This window comes from Molossus molossus, unplaced genomic scaffold (genome assembly GCF_014108415.1).
Source record: "Molossus molossus isolate mMolMol1 unplaced genomic scaffold, mMolMol1.p scaffold_m16_p_20, whole genome shotgun sequence".
Taxonomy (NCBI): domain Eukaryota; kingdom Metazoa; phylum Chordata; class Mammalia; order Chiroptera; family Molossidae; genus Molossus; species Molossus molossus.
Window position 1 is genome coordinate 42,074,608 of NW_023425356.1, and position 19,383 is coordinate 42,093,990.

At 46.7% G+C, this 19,383-nt stretch overlaps 1 protein-coding gene across 2 annotated transcripts in view; it reads right to left on the reverse strand.

Annotated features, from left to right (window-relative positions):
* The window catches only part of RGL1 (ral guanine nucleotide dissociation stimulator like 1), a 225,632-nt gene that overhangs the window by 57,832 nt on the left and 148,417 nt on the right, over positions 1-19,383 (reverse strand). For both annotated transcript variants that reach the window (XM_036272600.1, XM_036272601.1), the window contains one exon: positions 2,577-2,654. In XM_036272600.1, the coding sequence (XP_036128493.1) occupies positions 2,577-2,654 (78 nt within the window). The remainder of the gene's footprint in view (positions 1-2,576; positions 2,655-19,383) is intronic.

A 19,383-nucleotide genomic window follows, 5' to 3' on the forward strand; every position in this document is an offset into this window, starting at 1 on the left:
TAGTATTCCATTGTGTACATGTACCACAGCTAGAAAAGGATTCTTTTAAAAAAGGTATTATTGCAGTTAGTTTTCATGCATAAACAAAATGAACAACAATAAAACCTCTCTAATCCTATGATCCTCAAACTTCAAAGTGCATAGGACTCACCTGAAGATACTGTTAAGACACAGATCCTAACCCATGCTGGGGTGGGGCCTGAGAGTCTGCATTTCTACTGAGCTCCTAGGCGGTGCTCATATGGCTTTAGTAAGAAGGCTTACTAAGTCTAATCCAGTCTCAAAACTCATCCATCTTATTTTCCTCCTGTACACATTGTGAGAAATTAAAGCCCTTCATGATATAACCCAACCTAGCTTCAGCTCCACTAACTCCCTTCACCCAACCCTATATACTGTGCAGCAGCCACACTAATTCCATGCTGTTCCCTAAAATGCCATGTGCACTGCATGGCCCTGGTTTGGTCACACAGTCCCTCTGCCGGGATGGCTCTATCGCCAAAATCTTCACCACCTATTCAAGGCCTAAGTCAAATGTCAGTTCCAAGAAGCCTCCCCAAGCCCTCTAGGAATAAAGCATCTGTCCCATTCACCACACCTTGCACTTGGCATTCAAATATCGACACTGGCGTGTCTGGTTTTCTGGAAAGTTATAGCCCATCCAAGAAAAGTATAAAATACCTGGAGCCTAATTTGGGAGTTAAAAAGACAGTTTCTAACCTTCACATCCCTGGCTCCTGAAGAAAGGAGTCCACGGGTCAATCCTGTGAGTGAAAATTCCATAGGATTACCTCCCACACTTTTGGCTCCAAAATGAATGTTTCGGGCACTCTGAGATATATCCCATCTACTCAAGAATATCACTGCAATAGTGGGGGCCCCCACCTCTCAGCATGGATTTTTCCTGATTGTCTCCAAGTTCATTCTTATCAGCATAAACTACCTCCCACTATAAAAAACAAACATACACAGTGAAAAAACCCTCCCTTATGACCAAATCATCCTCCACCCCATTTTTCTCTTCCTCTTTATAGCAAAACTCCAAGAAGTTGTCAAACTCACCATCCCTACTTCCTCCCCTTCCATCCTCTCTTAAACCACATCTTTGCTATCAAACAAAGGATCAAAGCGTTGCCAAAGCAACAGTCAACTACCCAGACTCCTCCCACTTGATCTTCAGGCAGCGTCAGATGTAGCCGGTCATCCTCACCCTGAAACCCTTGTCTTCTGGAACATAACTTCTTCTCTCCTCTCCTTCCCTCAGCCGCTCGGCTCCAGGCTCCTCGGCTGGACCCACCCTTGTCCTAACCTGACACTGAAGGGAACCAAGGCTCTGCTCAACACCGCCAGGTTAGAAAGCACGCCCTGGCACCCTCCCTGAATCCAACTCCCCATCAGGACCCAGCCCCCTCACCTACTTCTTTGCACCCCTCTCTTCTCTATCTACCATTCATCCCCAGGAGGTCATATCCAGCCCCACAGCTGTAAATAACACGTGTAAACTAAGGATGCTCACATGTATATCTCCAGTCCAGACTTCTCCCTGAACTCTAGACTCATCCGATTACCTCAAAATGAACATGTCTAAGACTAAGTTACTGACACACTCCCATCAACAGTTCCTGCCCGCCAGTCAGTCCTGGCTCGTGAAACTGAGGTCCTGTCCTAGAGATGCTCACACCACAAGCCTGGAGGCGTCCTCACCTCCTCTTCTCGTCTCATGTGCCCCATGCACTCCCCAGCACCTCCTGCCAGCGACGCCGTCCACACTCTGCAGAAGCTGGGCTCCTCTGCTGTACCTCCAGTCCGCCTGCCCTCATCCTTTGCCGGGGTCCTTTCAAGGGCCCTAACCAGGCTCCCTGCTGGTATTCTTACCCCATCCCCTCCATTATAAAACCGTCAATCAGGTCATAGCACAAGTCTTCTCAAAACCTAAAGGCTTATCTTCCTCAGAATAAAATTCAATGTCCATCGCGAGGCCTTTGAGTCCCCACCACCGCGGCCCCTGCCACCTTACAGATCGTATCCCCTAGCAACTGCCACTCCAATCACTGCTCCGGCCTCACTCCCCTCCCCACTGCTCCCTGAACAGTGTTCCGGCCTCATCGCTTCTCCCGGACTCTCTTTGCCCGGGATGATCACAAAGCCCAGCCCTCACCGTGCTCCGGTGTCTGACCCAACATCATGGGTCAGAAAGCAAATGCCTCGTGCCCCATGAGAGTCAGACCCTCCATCCGGTCGGGCCCCCTGCCTGCTTCCTCCCTCTTTGCGTGGACTCTCTGTCTCTCTCTGCTACAGTATAAACTTCATGAGAGCTGGGACTTACGTATTTTGTTCAGGGCTGTATCCCTAACACAGGACCTGGCAAACAGTAAGTGCTCAATATATTTTTACCAGATGAATAACCGAATGTCATTAGATGGTCAAAAAATAAGTATATGTGCTCATACATTATGGAAAGAAAAAACTAAACACATGGCAATATTCCAAAGGAATTAAAAGCTCTTCTGAACTACGTCGTTTCAAGATAAGAAGCCTTGCCCGAGAGCTGGCACGCAGAGGACAGACATACTCACTTCCTGATCACCGTCCTGGACTCCGAGGAACCTGGGCTTCCCTCTTCTTCACAGCTCGGGCTTGTCAGGTTTCCATACCTTTGGGGATACAAGCAAACAAGACCAGTCCGTGGCGTGCAGAGCAACTCTACTCCGTTCAACCACGACATCACAGCGGCTCTTTTTAGGAGTAACTCAGGAAAGAAATGTTTATGAAATAACATCAGAAATGATACTGTTTTGTTGATATTCACTTAGTGGGTATCTCTGTATATTCTAAACAGAGAAGGGACAAGGAATCACCCTACTTAACACTCTCTTACAGTTAACATTACTTTGAATTTTAAAAAAATGAAATCGGGCTGTTCTCTCAGCTGCAGGATCAGATGTTACACGTCCTCCGTGAACTCTGGAGCACTCGGCCCGACCCCACACCCTCTGCCGGGTCCACCAGCCGCGGCCCTGCTGGCACTCTCACACCCGCGCCATCGGGGGCACAAAGTCACGCCCCTCTCGGGCGGAGCCACGCCCCTCTCGGGCAGAGGCACGCCCCTCTCGGGCACAAAGTCACGCCCCTCTCGGGCAGAGGCACGCCCCTCTAGGGCAGAGTCACGCCCCTCGCGGGCGCAGAGTCACACCCCTCTCGGGCGGAGCCACGCCCCTCTAGGGCAGAGTCACGCCCCTCGCGGGCGCAGAGTCACACCCCTCGCGGGCGGAGTCACAACCCTCGTGGGCACGCAGTCACTCCACACTGCACTCCGGCTGAGGCTCCGTCGAGGCCAAGGCCTGTCAGAAAAGGGTCATGGAAATAATTCCGGCCCCTCACGTGATGTCTGAGACCGACTAGGCCCGAGGAGCAGGCCAGGAGCAGCTGTGGGTCACGCAGGCTGGCCCATCCCCAGCAGCCAGGGAAGGGGACCGTGGGCACAACATTTTAGAGAGCAGCGGGTGCTGACACTTTCCAGTTATCTCAGTGCACACTCAGCATGTGCACACTCGGCATGTGCACACTCAGCATGTGTGCACTGAGCCATCGGTCCCTGCGCACACCGCTCTGCTCTGGCAGCGCTGCGAGCAACACGCCTGCTTCCCGGGGTCCACGGCTCACCCCGCCAGCTCACTCGGGCCCTCCGGGAGTCTTCCACTACCCCTCGTGCTGCGACTGTTCCCACCGATGAGGAATTCAGACTCCCTGGAGTTCCCCAGCTGGTAGCCTGTGCCCAAGTTTCGATAATAGCAATTCTATAATTGGCAGGTTTGCATTTTTAAAGCACACACTTTTATCTCCTGCTAATGGGATTAAAGGCCCCGCCCTCCCTTATGGTTCCTGGTTCCTAGGATTTAAAATCCTTTGAAAAATAAAAATGCACCATCTGGTTTGACCAAATGCCAGCCCGTCTGGCCTCCCTCTCACCCGATCCTGGTAGGTTCCAGTGGGTACCCCTAGGCATTAAGCCACCCCGGCCCCCGCCTATCCAGCTGCTCCTTTTCAGAGCCCAGCAGCCTTGTGGAACCCTTGGCCCCGCAAAGATCTTCCGTGGCCTCCGCCCTGCCTGTCCCCCTCATTCTGTCCTGCACCTGCTACTTCCCAGGCCTTCCAGGGCTGCCCTTTGCTTTTCCTGAGACAGGAACCCGGTCAAGTTCAGACTCACTCAACCCGGTGAGCAAGGCCGGGATGGGAAGGGAGATTCCTAGCAAAGGAACGCGGGGGAAATTCTGGCTCTCCCGCGGCCACCACAGAGCGCCGAGCCCTCCTGTTCTCACGACAGGCTCTGTGGTTGAGGAGGACAGAACAGGGCGGGTGCCCCGAGGCCATGGACGGCCCACCGACCTGACAGAGTGCCCCAGCAGCTCTTCCTGCCGGGCCTCCAGCCTCTCTCAGGTTATCCTGGAGATCGCGCATCGTTTCTCTTCCAACCGGGAGCCATGATGGAGAGAAATAAAAAGGAAAACCCCTCACCAGGAAAAGACACACATTTTACTGCTCCTGTGCTTTTTCTCTTCAGAGGTGTTTGTACTGAAAGTCTCCTGATCTTCCTAGTCCTTGTCTCTCCTTTAGCATCTCAAACTCTGCTGCTCTGTCTCTGCATTTTCCAGGCTCAGAGCTGAGATGCTGGCTCAGATGGCGCCACACCTGTCACAGTTCCTCTCCGCTCCCAGAGGGAGATGCCACAGGTTCAGGCTGGTGTGTCCCGAAGGACTAAGCAACCTACCCTGGGGAGCAAAGTTCTCTCTCACTGACTGAGCTAGGACCGTTTTCTCCGGATGTGAGCTGAGATCACACGGCTACTTCTGTCAGCCATCAGTGTGTGCAGGCTCATAACAGGACCAGACGGAGTCTATGATGATGGTCTGGAGACCACTGAGAAGCGTCAACAATAACACACACGTGGCAGAGGTCCGCATGGCCTAGGTGCTCCGGCTCAGAGTGCCGACATCCCTGACTCTTCTCCGCCCAACCCCCAGGAAACCCTTCCCACTCCGCCTTTATAACATGCCCTGAATCTAAACACGTCTCATCACCTCCACTGGGCTCAACCTACCAGCATCTTTGACCTGGAGCAATGCAACAGCGACCTAACTAGTCTCCTGGCTTCTGCAGGAGCCACAGGGATCCCAGTCCACCTAAACCGATCGCGTCATCACTCGGCTCAAAACCTCCCATGGCTCCCATCTCTCTCTGAGAAAAGACCAGTGTCTTACCTGTCTCACAAGGCCCGAGACGACCTTCCCTGATCTCTCTGACCTCACCTCCTACACGCCCTCACCCCCTCTCCCTCAGCCCACTGCCTCCTTGCTGTCCACCCACAGCCAGGCCTGCTCCAGCCTCAGGAGCTGGCACTCCTGCCGCCCCCTGCCACTCTGTGCCGATGGACACTCCCTCAGCTCCTCCGGGTCTTTGCTCAAAGGTCACTTTGTCAGCGAGGCCTTCCCTGACCATCTTATTGAAAACACAAACCAACTCTGACACCACCACCTTTTAACACCGGCTAAGGTACTGTGTGACTGATTAACTCACTGTGTTAACTGTCCACTGGAACCTGAACTCCGCCAGAGCAGGATTCTCGTCTCTTCTGCTCACTACTCTTTAGAACTGAAAACAGGCACCCAGCAGGCATGCTGATGGCTGTTTGTGGGGAGCAATGAGTGGTTTAGTAGGGTTCCCTAAGCAGACATGGAAATGGACCTCCCAGCTACGGGGTCTGCAAAGGCACCATCTGTGCACACAAGTGTCTTAACCTGCCTGTGCCTTCGTTTCTAGAGGTTGAGAAGCATAAAAAAGCTTTGGGATAGCTGTAATTACTCTAAAATTCTCAAGTTCAAATGCAAAAGAAAGAAAGGTTTAAGATCTTCATTTAAACTGAGATCACGAAGGTGCAAGAAGTATGACAATGCAAAAAAAATGTATATACAATTTTACAGACAAGACCTTTAGAAGTGAGATAAAATTATAAAGTGCCTATAACCCTCTGGAACGTAATGGACCGGAGATTATTTGCCCCTGAACTCTTCTTATCATTAAGGAGAATTAATGCTTTACAGTAAAGAAGTTAGATCAGCTTTGGTGTCAAGCACCCTTTAATGTTCCAGCTAGGGTACCTGAGAGTCCGTTTTACTAGATTAAGAGCATTCCTTTGATGTTCCCTGGACCTCTCACAGCTTCCCACCAAAAACCAAAGTCAAGCTCAATTCATTTATTCCAGGGGAGCAAATAAGAGCGTGTATATGTGTGTGTTTAATTAACAGCAGAATAGCTACAGACGAACCTGCCAACAATGTCACCTCCAATTTCTGCAAAGCCTCCCTAGGATTTGAGATCAAAGCTCCAACCTCTTAAGACGGCTTACCAATGAGAAACTGCCCTTCTTTAAATGGTAACTCATAAAACAAATTAAAACGCAAATTGTCAGGATGACTTTTGACATGCTTTTCTCTGTATCACAGGGCAAAAGATAGATTTACAAGTATCTCCTAAAGTACAGCCTTCAGCAATTATTTACTGCAGCCTAAAAAGTATTAGAAAAAAGAAGAAGAAGAAAAAAATAATGTTTAACTGGTTGCTAATATTTCAATAGGAAACAGTTTTTCCAGAGAGGATGGATGTATTGCTTAGAGCCCATGCGGGCAGATGAAATGTTTGATGTGTGTCTGAAGGGAACACCAGGGGTGTGTGGGGTTCAAAGAAACCCTAAGATACAACGGTGACCATGGACAGTGTTTCTGGTAGGGGGCCTTTCCACCCTTTGCCCCCAGGCAGAAACCCCTCGATCACATCAGACAAGGATGACAGAGGCCTGAAGAACTTCTTGGGCTCCACTGGATTCCGGCAAGCCGTCCAATAATAATAGCAGTTAACAGCTATCAAGAGCTATTATATGCCAGGCACTTACTGAGCACTTTGTATGATTTATGTTTTCATTTAATTTTCACAGGAATCCTATAGGGTGGTTTGTTGGTTTTTCGTTTTGTTTTTTTTAATCCTCACCCAAGGGTATTTTTCCATTGATTTTTAGATAGAGTAGAAGGGAGGGATGGGGGGAGAGAGTGAGAGAGAAACATTGATGTGAGAGAGACACATTGATTGGTTGCCTTCTACACAATCCCATCTGGGAGCAGGAATCAAACCTGCAACCCAGGTGCATACCCTTGACTGGAATCAAACCGGAGATGCTTCGGTCCACAGGCCAAAGCTCTAACTGCTGAGCCATACCAGCTAGGGCTAGGGTAGTATTATATTATTCCAATTTAACAGATGAGAAAATGAGGCCCAGGGAGTCTAAGTAATTTGCCCTTGAAAACACAGCTAGTAAGTGGAGCAGGGATTTGAGCCTTGATAGTCAGACTTACCAGCCTCTGAGTCACTGCCCTGCCACACAAGCTGTAGTTATTTTGTTTAGTTAGTCTATGTGTCCTCTTACCAGATTATAAATTCTTTGAGGTTAGAAACATTCAGCTTTTTATTCATTCATTCAGTTATTTATTCTTTCACTCATTTCGTCCTCATCTGATGAATACTTCCCAAGACTATTTCCAGCTACTGTCCTGGGCACTGGGAATACAGCAGTGAACCAACCAAAGCCCCTGTTTTCATGAGTGTGCACTGTAGTGGAGGGAGAGAGACAACAGACTATTTGATATATGCTAAGCCAGGCAGTAGAAAGTACAATGGAGGAAAAGCTAGCAAGGATGATTGGACGTGACTGGAGGGCCATGTAAGGTGTCCAGGGAAGGTCCACTAGGGTGAGACAGTCGAGCACCATGCTCCAGAAGAGGGCTGGGCTCTGGGGATCTCCGGGAAGAGCCTTCCGAGCAGAAGGGGGAGCCAGCGCAAGGCTCCGGGTGCAGTGTCAGGACGGTGGGCTTGAGAAACATGAGGCATGAAGGTGACAGGGACAGATCATGAGGACCTGGTAGGTTGGGGTAAAGACTTGGATTTTACTCTTTTATCCTGCTTACCGCTATAACCCCTGAGCATGGACTAGAGCCTGCTCTTAGTAGACACTCAATAAACATTTGCTAAATGAATTAGTTGATACCCTCTACTACCATGACTAAAAGAAAGGCTAGGGAGGGAAGAGAAGGGAAGGAGCCAGTTACTGAAGATGATAAAAGAACAGAGAGGAGAAGTCAAGGAGAGAGACCTCACATGAAGCTGCTGACTCAAGGACCTCTGGGAGTCTTTGCTTTCCTAACAAGCCCTAGCCTGTGAACATCTTTGACATTTTTCCTGAACTGACCTGCAAGAACACAGGTCAGGTATGAGAAAAATGTTCCGAGCTGACCCTGATTCAGGAGAATGACACGGGAGAAATGGCCTGCAGATGTCTGGAACACCAAGGAGAGCCTGGATGAGACTGAGCTGTACCCCGCAGACCAGCGAGAGGGCTGTTTTTAATATCCTCCATGGCAGGCACCTCCCACCCAAAGCTGACCTGAGAACTGGGTGGTGGCCACCAAACCTACCTTGGAAAGGGCTTGTTACCACCATGGAACTGGTTGTTCAAGGAGAAGATAAAGGTCAAAGGCCTTTGTTCTCTTGCAAGAACCCCTTGTTCTCTTGTAAGAAAGGAGGAGCCGGCAACACTGAGCAGAGAACCCAGCTGTGTGCTTTCTGATTAGAAGGTCCGGTTCTCCAAGCAACGTTTGCCAGAGTTCGAAAGGGTTAGAAGACCCAGAAGGAGCTGCCCTCGTCCCCTCCGGGCCTGTGTCGTGAAGAGCCCTCCACCTTCCTTGCCCTTCGATTCTGCGGGCTATCTCCATAGCAGTCCCTGCAAGTTCAGGCAACATGAGTAGCAAAAAAAGCACCCGGTATTTCTGTTTCACTTGACAGTTACAAAAATCTACAAAATTTTCCCTGACAACACTATCTTCACCCAGCCACCACCCACAACGACCTCACGTGGAGACCCAGAAAAAGGTAAAGATGTGTAGGAACTATTCATCCAGAGCAAGAAAACAAAAAGGTGTCTCTTGCTATAACTTATTTCTCATCCAAATTTAAGGTTATTTCTTGGGTGTGGTGGCCTCCACACCCTTGCTGTAAGGTTTCCAGTTTCCATTCCAAGTCTTTGTCATGCATTTCTTTCTCTGGCCCGATTTCTGTCCCCCGAGCTCAGTGGCTCATCAGTACCCCTTCCCTGCACTTCAGTTCATACCAAGTCTACACAGTCATCTTGTTAGCAGGCTACAACACTCTGTGCGGTCACAGTGAAGGACAACAGAGGACCCGGGGTAAGGCCTGGGGGCCAGGGAGTAGGTGGCACACTGACAGTCACAGAATCCGTTAACAAGTCAACATTTTCTCAGGTGTAAGATGAATGGATGTGTTATTAACAGATCAGCCACGCCGGTGGCTCAGTTTTCCCCAACCACAAAAACGTGCTAATGAACAGTTCTTCAAGAATCCTGCCCTGGCCAGTTTGGCTCAGCGGTTAGAGCGTTGGCCTGCGGTCCAGAGAGACCCGGGTTCGGTTCCCGCTAAGGGCACGTACCTCGGTTGTAGTTTGTCCCCGGCCCTGGTTGGTCGTGCGGGTGGCGGCCACTCGATGTGTCCCTTTCACATTGATGTTTCTCTCTCTCTCTCTCTTCCTCTCTCTCCCTCCCGCTCTGTCTGAACAAAATATCAAAAAAATGTCCTCGGGTGAGGATAAAAAAAAAAAAAAAAAATCCTGTGAAACGCCCCACGCAATGCACACGAGGTTAGGGTTGTGGTCCTCCAGCACGGTGAGGGCTCCTAATTTCTCCCGTGCCGACAAAAACTCAACGGAGCACCACTTTATCTAAACTGGTGCTTACGGGCAACTTCAGCAGAGACCAAAAGCAAAAGAGTTTTGTTTCCCAGGACAAGGGGCTTGATGTCATCTCAAGAGTTAAGTTCTCACACACACACATAGGAAAAAAAAAAAAGAAATGTCAAGTGAGATAAAAGTGATTTTTTAAAAAATATAAAGTGTGGGTTGGGATAGGGAGGAGGGTGTCGATGGGAGAAAAAAGAGAAACATCTGTACCAAAAACAAATTAATAAAAAAAAAAAAAGACAATGCAGGCAAAATCTTTCTTTAAAGTCACAATACAATGAACTAAAGATTGTCCTTGTATAATTTGATAGGTTGTGGAGAGAATTAAAATAAACCTACTAAACATGGTGACATGACTGAAAAAAACATAAAGTGACTGAAAAACAGCCAGTCCCTTTCCTTTTAAAGACTCAGAGATGCACTTTTTAAAACCATTAAATATATTTTAATAGAATGAAGGAATTTCTTTTTCAGAATCACACTTAGGACACTTGCCCATCATAACATAAGCTAGAAAAAACGCCCTGCTCCAGCTCACAGTGGCATAGTCGCCATCACAGATGCATGTCCTTTGTCACCCATGGTGAGAGGCTCTGCCTGGGGGGTGCGGGGGTCAAACACAGAGGCCCTATGGATGAACTTACGGAAGTCTGGAACCTCAACACCATGTAACATTTGTCAATGAGCTTTTTCTCTGTAGAGAGGGTCCATAGTTTTTAGCAAATTCCCGAAGGACGTGGTGACCAAGCCCCCCACCAGCCCCTAGAGGACGGTCCCAGCACGGCTTCAGACGGGCGCGGCTGCGTTTTCACGTTTCCAGCTACCACTCGGATGCATGCTCCTTGCCTTTCAGTGTTGTTGTCAGTTTTGTTTTTTTGTTTCCAAACAGAAGCACATTTTAAAAACCTGCTGAGAGCCCTGGCCGGTTTGGCTCAGCGGTTAGAGCGTCGGCCTGCGGTCCAGAGAGACCCGGGTTCGGTTCCCGCTAAGGGCAAGTACCTCGGTTGCAGTTTGTCCCCGGCCCTGGTCGGTTGTGCGGGTGGCAGCCACTCGATGTGTCCCTTTCACGTCGATGTTTCTCTCTCTCTCTCTGTTCCTCTCTCTCCCTCCCACTCTACCTGAACAAAAAATGGAAAAATGTCCTCGGGTGAGGATAAAAAATAAAAAATAAAAAATTTAAAAACCTGCTGAGAGTGTTAGTATTCTTTTCTAAAAAAGAAGGATAACTGTACGTCTTGCCTCCCTTTGCCAAGAGGAAAAAAGCCACTTACATGTTTATCTTATTTCAAGAAATGAAAGCTAGCCTGGTTTCGGTCCGTGGAAAAGCCTGTGACAGCACCCAACGCTGTCTGCTCGAACAGAGCCCCCGCCCCGCTACCTTGTAAAGCCAGGGCTCTGGGGTCCCCGCAGCTCCCAGAGGGTCCCACAGCACTGCTGGGTGACAGCAGGGTCCATTAGGCAAAAATAAAGACAGAGTAACCAAAGACATCCAGCCAAGCAGGGAAGAGAACTTACTTCTATTTCACCTCGTGTGCCTATGGTTGGGTATAATTCTAAAGCAGAACCAAAGTGAACTCGCTGGGTAACGGAGCAATGGTGTAGATGGAGGCAGGGAAGAGTGAAAAGCCTGTGGTGCTGAGGCCACGCCCCACGTCTGTTCCCAGCCCGGCTTCCAGTGCAGGGGTCACGGCTGAACAGTTGTGATGTCCTGAACAGGACAAAGGTGCAGGTCGACCAACAGCTGGCCTTCAGTTTTCTTGAGCCCATGAGCCCCACTATCTCCCTGACAAGAATTCCTGGTTTCTTATCAAATTGTGAACAACTTTTCTAATAGACCAAAAATGTTATTGATGTTGTGTAAGTTTTCCATTGCTGCCACAAAACGTTACCACAAATTTAATAGCTTAAACGACACGAATTTATTATTTTATAGTTGTATAGGTCGGAGTACAGCAGGGGTCTCCCTGGATAAAATCACAGTGTCGGCAGGTATTCCTTTCTGGAGGATATAATCCATTGCCTTGTCCAGCTGCTAGAGGCTGCCAGCATCCCATGGCTCATGGCCCTGTCCCCCATCTTCAAAGCCAGCAATATAGCATCTCTCTGATCCTGTTTCTGGCCTCAACGCTTTCCCTCTGACTCTCTTTTATCTTCACCTTTCACATTTAAGGACCCTTGAGACGCCACTGGACCCACCCAGATCATCTAATAATCTCCTTATTCTAAAACAGCTGATTAGCCATCTTAATTCCATCTGCAATCTTAATTCTGCTTCGCCATATAATCCCACATATTCATAAATTCTGGGTTTTAAGATTAGACGTGTTTGTCCAGACTGTGTGGCGCAGTGGTTGAGCGTTGACCCATGCACCAAGAGGTCACAGGTTCGGTTCCCAGTCAGGGCACATGCCCAGGTTGTGGCCTGATCCCCAGTGGGGGGCATGCAGGAGGCGGCCAGTCAATGTTCTCTCATCGATGTTTCTATCTCTCTCTCCCTCTCACTTCCCCTCTCTAAAATCAATAAAGGAAAAAAATTTTTTTTAAATTAAGATTAGATGTGTTTGGGGGGGACACTATTCTGCCTGTTATGTATGGGTATGTAAATTATTATAAATGTTATATTTCCTATAGTTTCATTTTCTAAACTGTTTTTCCCCCCACCAAATAAAGCATGAGCCAGCAAGTGCCCGGGACCTTTCATGAAGTACATGCCCTATAAAAGTTTTCAATGTCAGAAGCATTTCCATACCCAAAGATTCTCATAGCCCTTGTTATAATCCTCTTTTCTTTTCCATCAGCAAATACTTTCATCTTCCTAATAATCACAGGAAATATGATCTGAGTCCAATTTATCTTTCAGCAATCTGCCTTTCTTTTTTAACCCACAACATATATCACATCAAAGGCTTTCTTGACTATGGTGGAGTCATCGACACCCAAACTTAGAGAAAATCCATTTCAACTCATCTGCTATAACAAAAAAATCTAAGAAATGGCCTTCGTTTTCTAAGAAACTCTCACCCTAGTCAGGATATGCTCTGTGTCTCTATTTTGAGCTAGAAGAGAAAACGAAGCGATGTTGGGACTTCCTGAAAGCTTCCCCACTCCGCGAGTGGGGTGAGCAGCCTGAGCCAGCTGACAAATCGGTCTCAGCTCTCTCATGCTCGGTGGGACGAAAGCTCCTCTCTCCACATTCTGGAGGGTGGGGATGGGAGGTAGAGTTACTAAAATAAATTAAGGAGATGGTATGGCAATAGTCTGAACAACTTTCCCATATACTAGCAGGTAAACATAAATAACTCTTAGAAGAAACAAAAGTATAGGAAAAATCATATTACGAGTTTAACGGTGACATTTAATATAAGTGTTAGTGTTGTAAGAGACCAGCATCTTGGAGGGACCGGGGTCCCTGCGGTCAGCTGTTGGGAGACCCTCAGCGTAGATTAAATTCCAGTATCTGCTCCCTGGAGTGCTCTCTGCTCTTAACCCCCTCTCCTTGGACTTGGGAGAGCAGAGGGAAGATATTAGAAGGCTTGCCTCCTACTAAGAGGAAGGAAGGAAGGGAATCTCATGAGCACTACATGCCAGCACAAATTGAAATGTTTGGCAAGTGCCCAGTCTAATTCTAGAATTAAGTAAAAAAAAAAAAAAAAACTCAATTATTTTTAAGCGAAGTTTTACAAAAAGTAATTTGGAACATATTGTATGCATCTCAAAAATGCTTACCCAGCTTCTCATGGTAAGAAAGCATTTGCGAGCTGAATGGATTTGTGTTGCGAGCAATTTAAAGAAGTTTACTACGACCACCACCCAGCTCCCAGGGGAAGAAAGGTTTTTCTTAAAAGTGCACATTCAGTCAAGAAAGTGAGAAGATCAGCCACAGACAGGGAGACAAAAAATTACAAAAGATATCTAATAAAGAACTGTTCATTCAAATATACAAAAACACTTAAAATTCGACAATAAGAAAACAATCAACCCAATTTTAAAATGAGCAAAAGAGGATTTCCAGTTTCTGGTCCAGCATGTAAGGAGTTTAGAAGTAGCCACTCTATCCTAGTAACAAGTACAAAGCTAAACAAACTGAGAAATCAACAACTCTTCTTAGATCCATCAGACAAATGAGGTCAGAGGGCAAACCACTGTCCCCAAACTGGAGACACAGACAGGTGACACACAGAATCTCAACTTATTGGAGCAGACATCGCCACAGAATCAGCGCCAGGGTAGGGAAACCTGAACTGCAGTTGGTTCATTGCTGGAGCTCAATGTGGACACATCGGAAAGACAAAAACTACAGACAAGCCACCATGATACGTCTGTGAGGTTTACCTCCAGGAGCCTGACCAGGTTTCACAGTCAATATTGGAGAAAAAAATCTCCTGCTTCCAGCAGGGGGAGGGGAAAGGGAACCATTTTGCTTCTCAAGTTCTTCTTAATAAGCCCTGCTCTCGGGGGAAACCAGTTCACCAGAGCCTAACTGCTGGGGTTTCACCAGAGCCTAACCTACCCAGGGGAAGGAATATATCCACCTCCACCCCCCACCACCCAAGGTATCTTTTCCTTGAGGGAGAAAAAGAACAAACTCAGAAATACTGATAAAGGTCACAGTCCAGGGGCACAGGCTCATCATAAGATTGAAACCTGGTCACCGGACTGGAGAACAGCTCATAGTCACTGATTGTTGACACAGGAGCAGAGGCCACACAATGGAGCAAAGACAGTCTTTTCAACAAATGATGATCGTGATGAATCTACACACAGACTTTGCACCTTTCAACAAAAGTGAACTCAAAATGGCTCACCGACCTAATGAAAACATAAAACTATAAAACTCCTAGAAGACAACATAGGAGAAAAAATCTAGATGGCCTCGGGCATGGCAATGACTTTAGATGCAACACCGAAGGCACAAATCATGAAAGAAAAAAAAAATGATAAGCTGGACTTTGTTAAAATTAAAAGTTTCTGCTCTGCAAAAGACAATGTCAAGACAGTGAGAAGACAAGACATGGCTTGGAGAAAATATTTGCAAAAGACACATTTGATAAAAGACTGTTATCCAAAACATACAAAAACAAACCCTCTTAAAACAAGAATAAGAAAACAACAACATGATTTAAAAATGGGCAAAAGGCCTCAATAGACACCTCACCAAAGAGGATACACAGATGACAAGGAAGCACATGAAAAGACATACAATAGCATATGCCTATCAGGAACTGCAAATTAAAAACACAATGAGATACCACTACACACCTGTTAGAATGGCCAGACTCTGAAACAAGGACAGTATCAAATATTGACAAGGATATGGAGCGATAGGTAGTCTAGTTCGTTGCTAGTGGGAATGCAAAATGAGATGGCCCTTTGGGAAGGCAGTTTAGCAGTTTCTTACAAAACTAAACATACTCTTCTCATTTGATTCAGCAATCTTGCTCCTTGGTATTTACTCAAAGGAGCTGAAAACTTATGTCTACACAAAAACCTGCACCTGGATGTTTACAGCACCTTTATTTATAACTGCCCAAACCTGGAAGCAACCAAGATGTCCTTCAGTAGGTGAGTGTGGTACATTCAGACAACGCAGTCTTACTCAGCAGTAAAAAGAAGTTGAGCTGCCAAGCCACGAAAAGACATGGAGCAGCTTTAATTGCCTGTTACTAAGTGAAAGAAGCCAATCTTAAAACCCTACATACTGTATGATTCCAACCATACGGCATGCTGGGAAAGGCAACACTATGGAGACAGTAAAACGATCAGATTGCAAGGACTGGGGTGGACAGAGAGAGGACAAGCAGAGCACAGATTTTTAGGGCAATGGAAATGCCCTGTGTATACTGTGACGGTGGATACATATCATCATGTATTTGCCCAAACCCACCAAGAGTGTACAACAACAAGAGTGAACCCTAAAATAACTATGGACTTTGGGTGACAATGACATGTCAAGGATTGTAACAAATGGTACACTCTGTAAACACTCTGGTAGGGGACACTGATGGTGGAGGGATGTGTGGGAGCAGGAGGCATATGAGAGCTCTCTGTACTTTCCACTAAATTTTGCTGTGAGCCAAAAATTCTCTAAAAGATAAAGTTTAGCCCTGGCCGGTTTGGCTCAGCAGTTAGAGCGTCAGCCCGTGGACCAGAGAGACCTGGGTTCGGTTCCCGCTAAGGGCATGTACCTCGGTTGCAGTTTGTCCCCGGCCCAGTTGGGGTGCGGGTGGCAGCCACTCGATGTGTCCCTTCACATCGATGTTTCTCTCTCTCTCTTCCTCCCTCTCTCCCTCCCACTCTATCTGAAGATAAATGCAAAAATGTCCTTGGGTGAGGATAAACCAATAAAAAATAAAAAAAAACAATAAAATAAATAAAGTTTAATTTTTTTTAAGTATACGTCGAGCCTCAGTGCCCTGACAACAATGGCATGGGTTTACAGATTTGTGTCTCTCCCACTGGAGGTAGGCAGAGGCTGGGTGATGCTCACCGCTACACCTTCCGATGCAAGTGCTGATAACAGGCAGAAATATAACCATTATTTATATTTCAGACAAACCATTCATGAGCACCTACTGCCAAATAACATTCCTCTCTAAGGACAGAGCAGTGAACAAGACAGATACGGTCTCTGAGGAAGGGAGACGGTCCGGAAATAGCAAGGTAAAGAAGAAAGGAAATTTCGAAGAGTGAAGTGTCACGAAAAAAGCAAAACTAACGGTAATCTCTTATTTGCCAGCTCCTGAGCACTTCATGTTATGAAGCTTAAACCTCACAGTAACCCTATAGACAGGCTTATTTTTCATCCTCATTTTATAGATAAGGAAACGGACGCTAGTAGAAGAAAGGAACTGGCCCAGTGTTCAGAGCATGAAGGGGTGCAAAGTCAGATTCATTTTCTGACTCCCAAGCCTTCGCCACTGTGCTCTGTGTGTCACACATAAATCTCGTGACTCAAAGAAAGGAAATCTGCTTTTCCCCCAAAGCATCCCCAAACTCTGGAAGGACAAGGAAGCACATTTGGCACTTAGGACAGGTTTATGGGACCAAATCAAGGTTTTCATTTTGTATTTGATCAACTCGTCCCTGTGCTGCGGAGGAACTGGCTTCGCCGGCCGGGGCAGCTCCATTTCTTGCTGCTTATCTCTTACATGTGAAGGTGTCCCTGCGCCAGCTGCCACAGAGGATGGAGGTACGATCACCATCCCCACAGCGGTGACGTATTTGTGCAGACCTCCCAAGCTGTCTCACTTGTACCCCTGACCTCCAAGAAGAGCCTCCTTCGGAAGGAGCAGACTGAGGTCCGGATTGGGCCTGAGCACATCAAACAGCCAGAAACACTCCAGACCCCCGGACCCGACAGTGACAAACCCCGGGGAGGTGATACAGTTCCCTTGGAAAGAGCTACCAGGCAGAAGACAGAGGTCTCCATCCCAGCTCTGCACTTACTGATGGGATGTTTCTGTGCCTCGTATCTGTAAACAGGGGAGGACAATGACAAACCAACTAAATGAGATAAGGCCTATGGAAATGCAGGGCAAGCAAACATGGGAGAAGAAACAGTTCAAAGACCCACTGAATCGGTCTCCTTTTCGTGACCTAAGCAAGCAAATTCAGGCCAGACTGGTCTTAAAACAGAATGCGTGCTGATGGCTCCAACCTTGATCCTCTCCAGGAGTCCTGCACCGGGAGAACTAGCTTGAAATGAAGGGATGATTCCGATGACTGCTCAGTCCTTTCCAAACTGTGACCTGCGTGCCATTAGTGACGCGGTGCACATTTCTGGGGACCTAGTTCATCCCTATTCTGCTCGTTCTTGGCATTTTGCTTACTCCTGATCTCAGAACGGCCGACCAGAGAAAGAGAGAATGATTGAGAAACAGCTCCCAAGTAGCCAGTGCGACAGCTGTCTGAAGAAAAATTCAGATGTTTGTACAAACATTTCTTGGTTCTCAGTGAGGATCACTAGAGAGTTCGGTTTCTCCTTACATTTGACACTGGGTGTTTTCAGAGAAAACTTACCTTTTTTTAATAGTGTGGTGGGAAGAATACACTTTTAAATGGAATGCATGTCTGAAGTTCGAGAAGAAAAAAAAAATCTCAAAGGCCCAACACAAACAGCTAAACCACAATCCAAAAACTTTCTCTTAGACCGAAAGGCAGGCAGGGAGCCTGGAAGTGACCGCGCCACGGTGAGCAGCGCAGAAAGCAGGGTTCCTTGTGCATTGCTGATCACCCCACGTACAGAGTAGAGTAAACACATGGAATTAGCCACTTGGGACTGTAAGCCACTGTCTACTGGTCAAACATAAAGGCTCATATTAGCAGAATAAAAAAAAAAATTATAAAAAAAATTTTTTTTAAATCACAGAAAGCAAACAGTTCCCTAGGAGAAAAGCCACGTGATTGGAAGTCTTAAGGAAAATCAAATCTGGACTGCAAATAAGCTCCCCTCTGGAGGGAAATAAATACAGCACCATCTGCCTTCAATCCACTCTTGACTGGATAGGATTAGCACATCCTCCAATAACTTCAGTGTCGATTTCACAACAGATAAGCAATCTATTATGAAACCAAGAGAAATTATTTTTAAAATTATACTGGAGACTCACAAATTAGTCTACTATAATTTCCTAACAAGAAAATAGTATATCCAGCTTATCTTCAGAAAAGGTAAGTTCACGCAACTTAATTGCTTACCTCCCCATCATAGACATTGAAACCCTCCCTAATCAATTTAAGAACCCAGCCATTGCACAGAATCTGCGTTTCAGTTAAAAAGAAACAAAGATTAACATCTGGTCACAAGATCGAAGTGTGAGTAGAAAATGGAGTGAGGAAGAAATATTCGTGTTAAAGTTTGGACATATCTGGACAATCCCAAATTTCTGCAGAGAAAGCAAGATAAATAGGATTTATTTCTCTGAACGTCTGCAGAACATCTCAGAGTTTCATTTTTATACCATCTTAAGTGGTTTGTCTACTTGTTTCATAAATGTAAACCTTATCTTTTGCAGTAAGATACAAAGTTCTCAGGGTGGGTCCAGGTTTTGCGGGGTCAGCATATGTAATCTGAGGGGTCCTCTCCAAGAAAAAGGATACAAAATTATGAATATAAATAATGTAGCGGGTATTGCAAGTGAGGGTCTCTGGAGGTTCGGTACCAGCAACCTCACAGTAAATTTACCACAAGGGTGAGGACTAACTGAGTCTTACATTTCTGTTTCACCCATAGGGTGTCCTGCTGCACTGAGTGTTCAATTCAGGACCTGCCGATGCCACTCACCTCAGAAGCAAGAAAAATACAAACTATAAGATTAGATTCAAGGCCAGGTTATCCAAATGGTTCAAGATAAACCTTAACTCTTCATTCAGTTGTGCCTTACCTGATTGTTTGAATTCAATGTAATTTGAATTCATATTGATTCTAGTTAATTGTCATCTAGTTAATATTTATAAATCCAAACATGTCTATGACAGGAGAACAAAGAAGATTTTTTTAAATCGCCAAATGAAAGCTGGATGTCCACGAG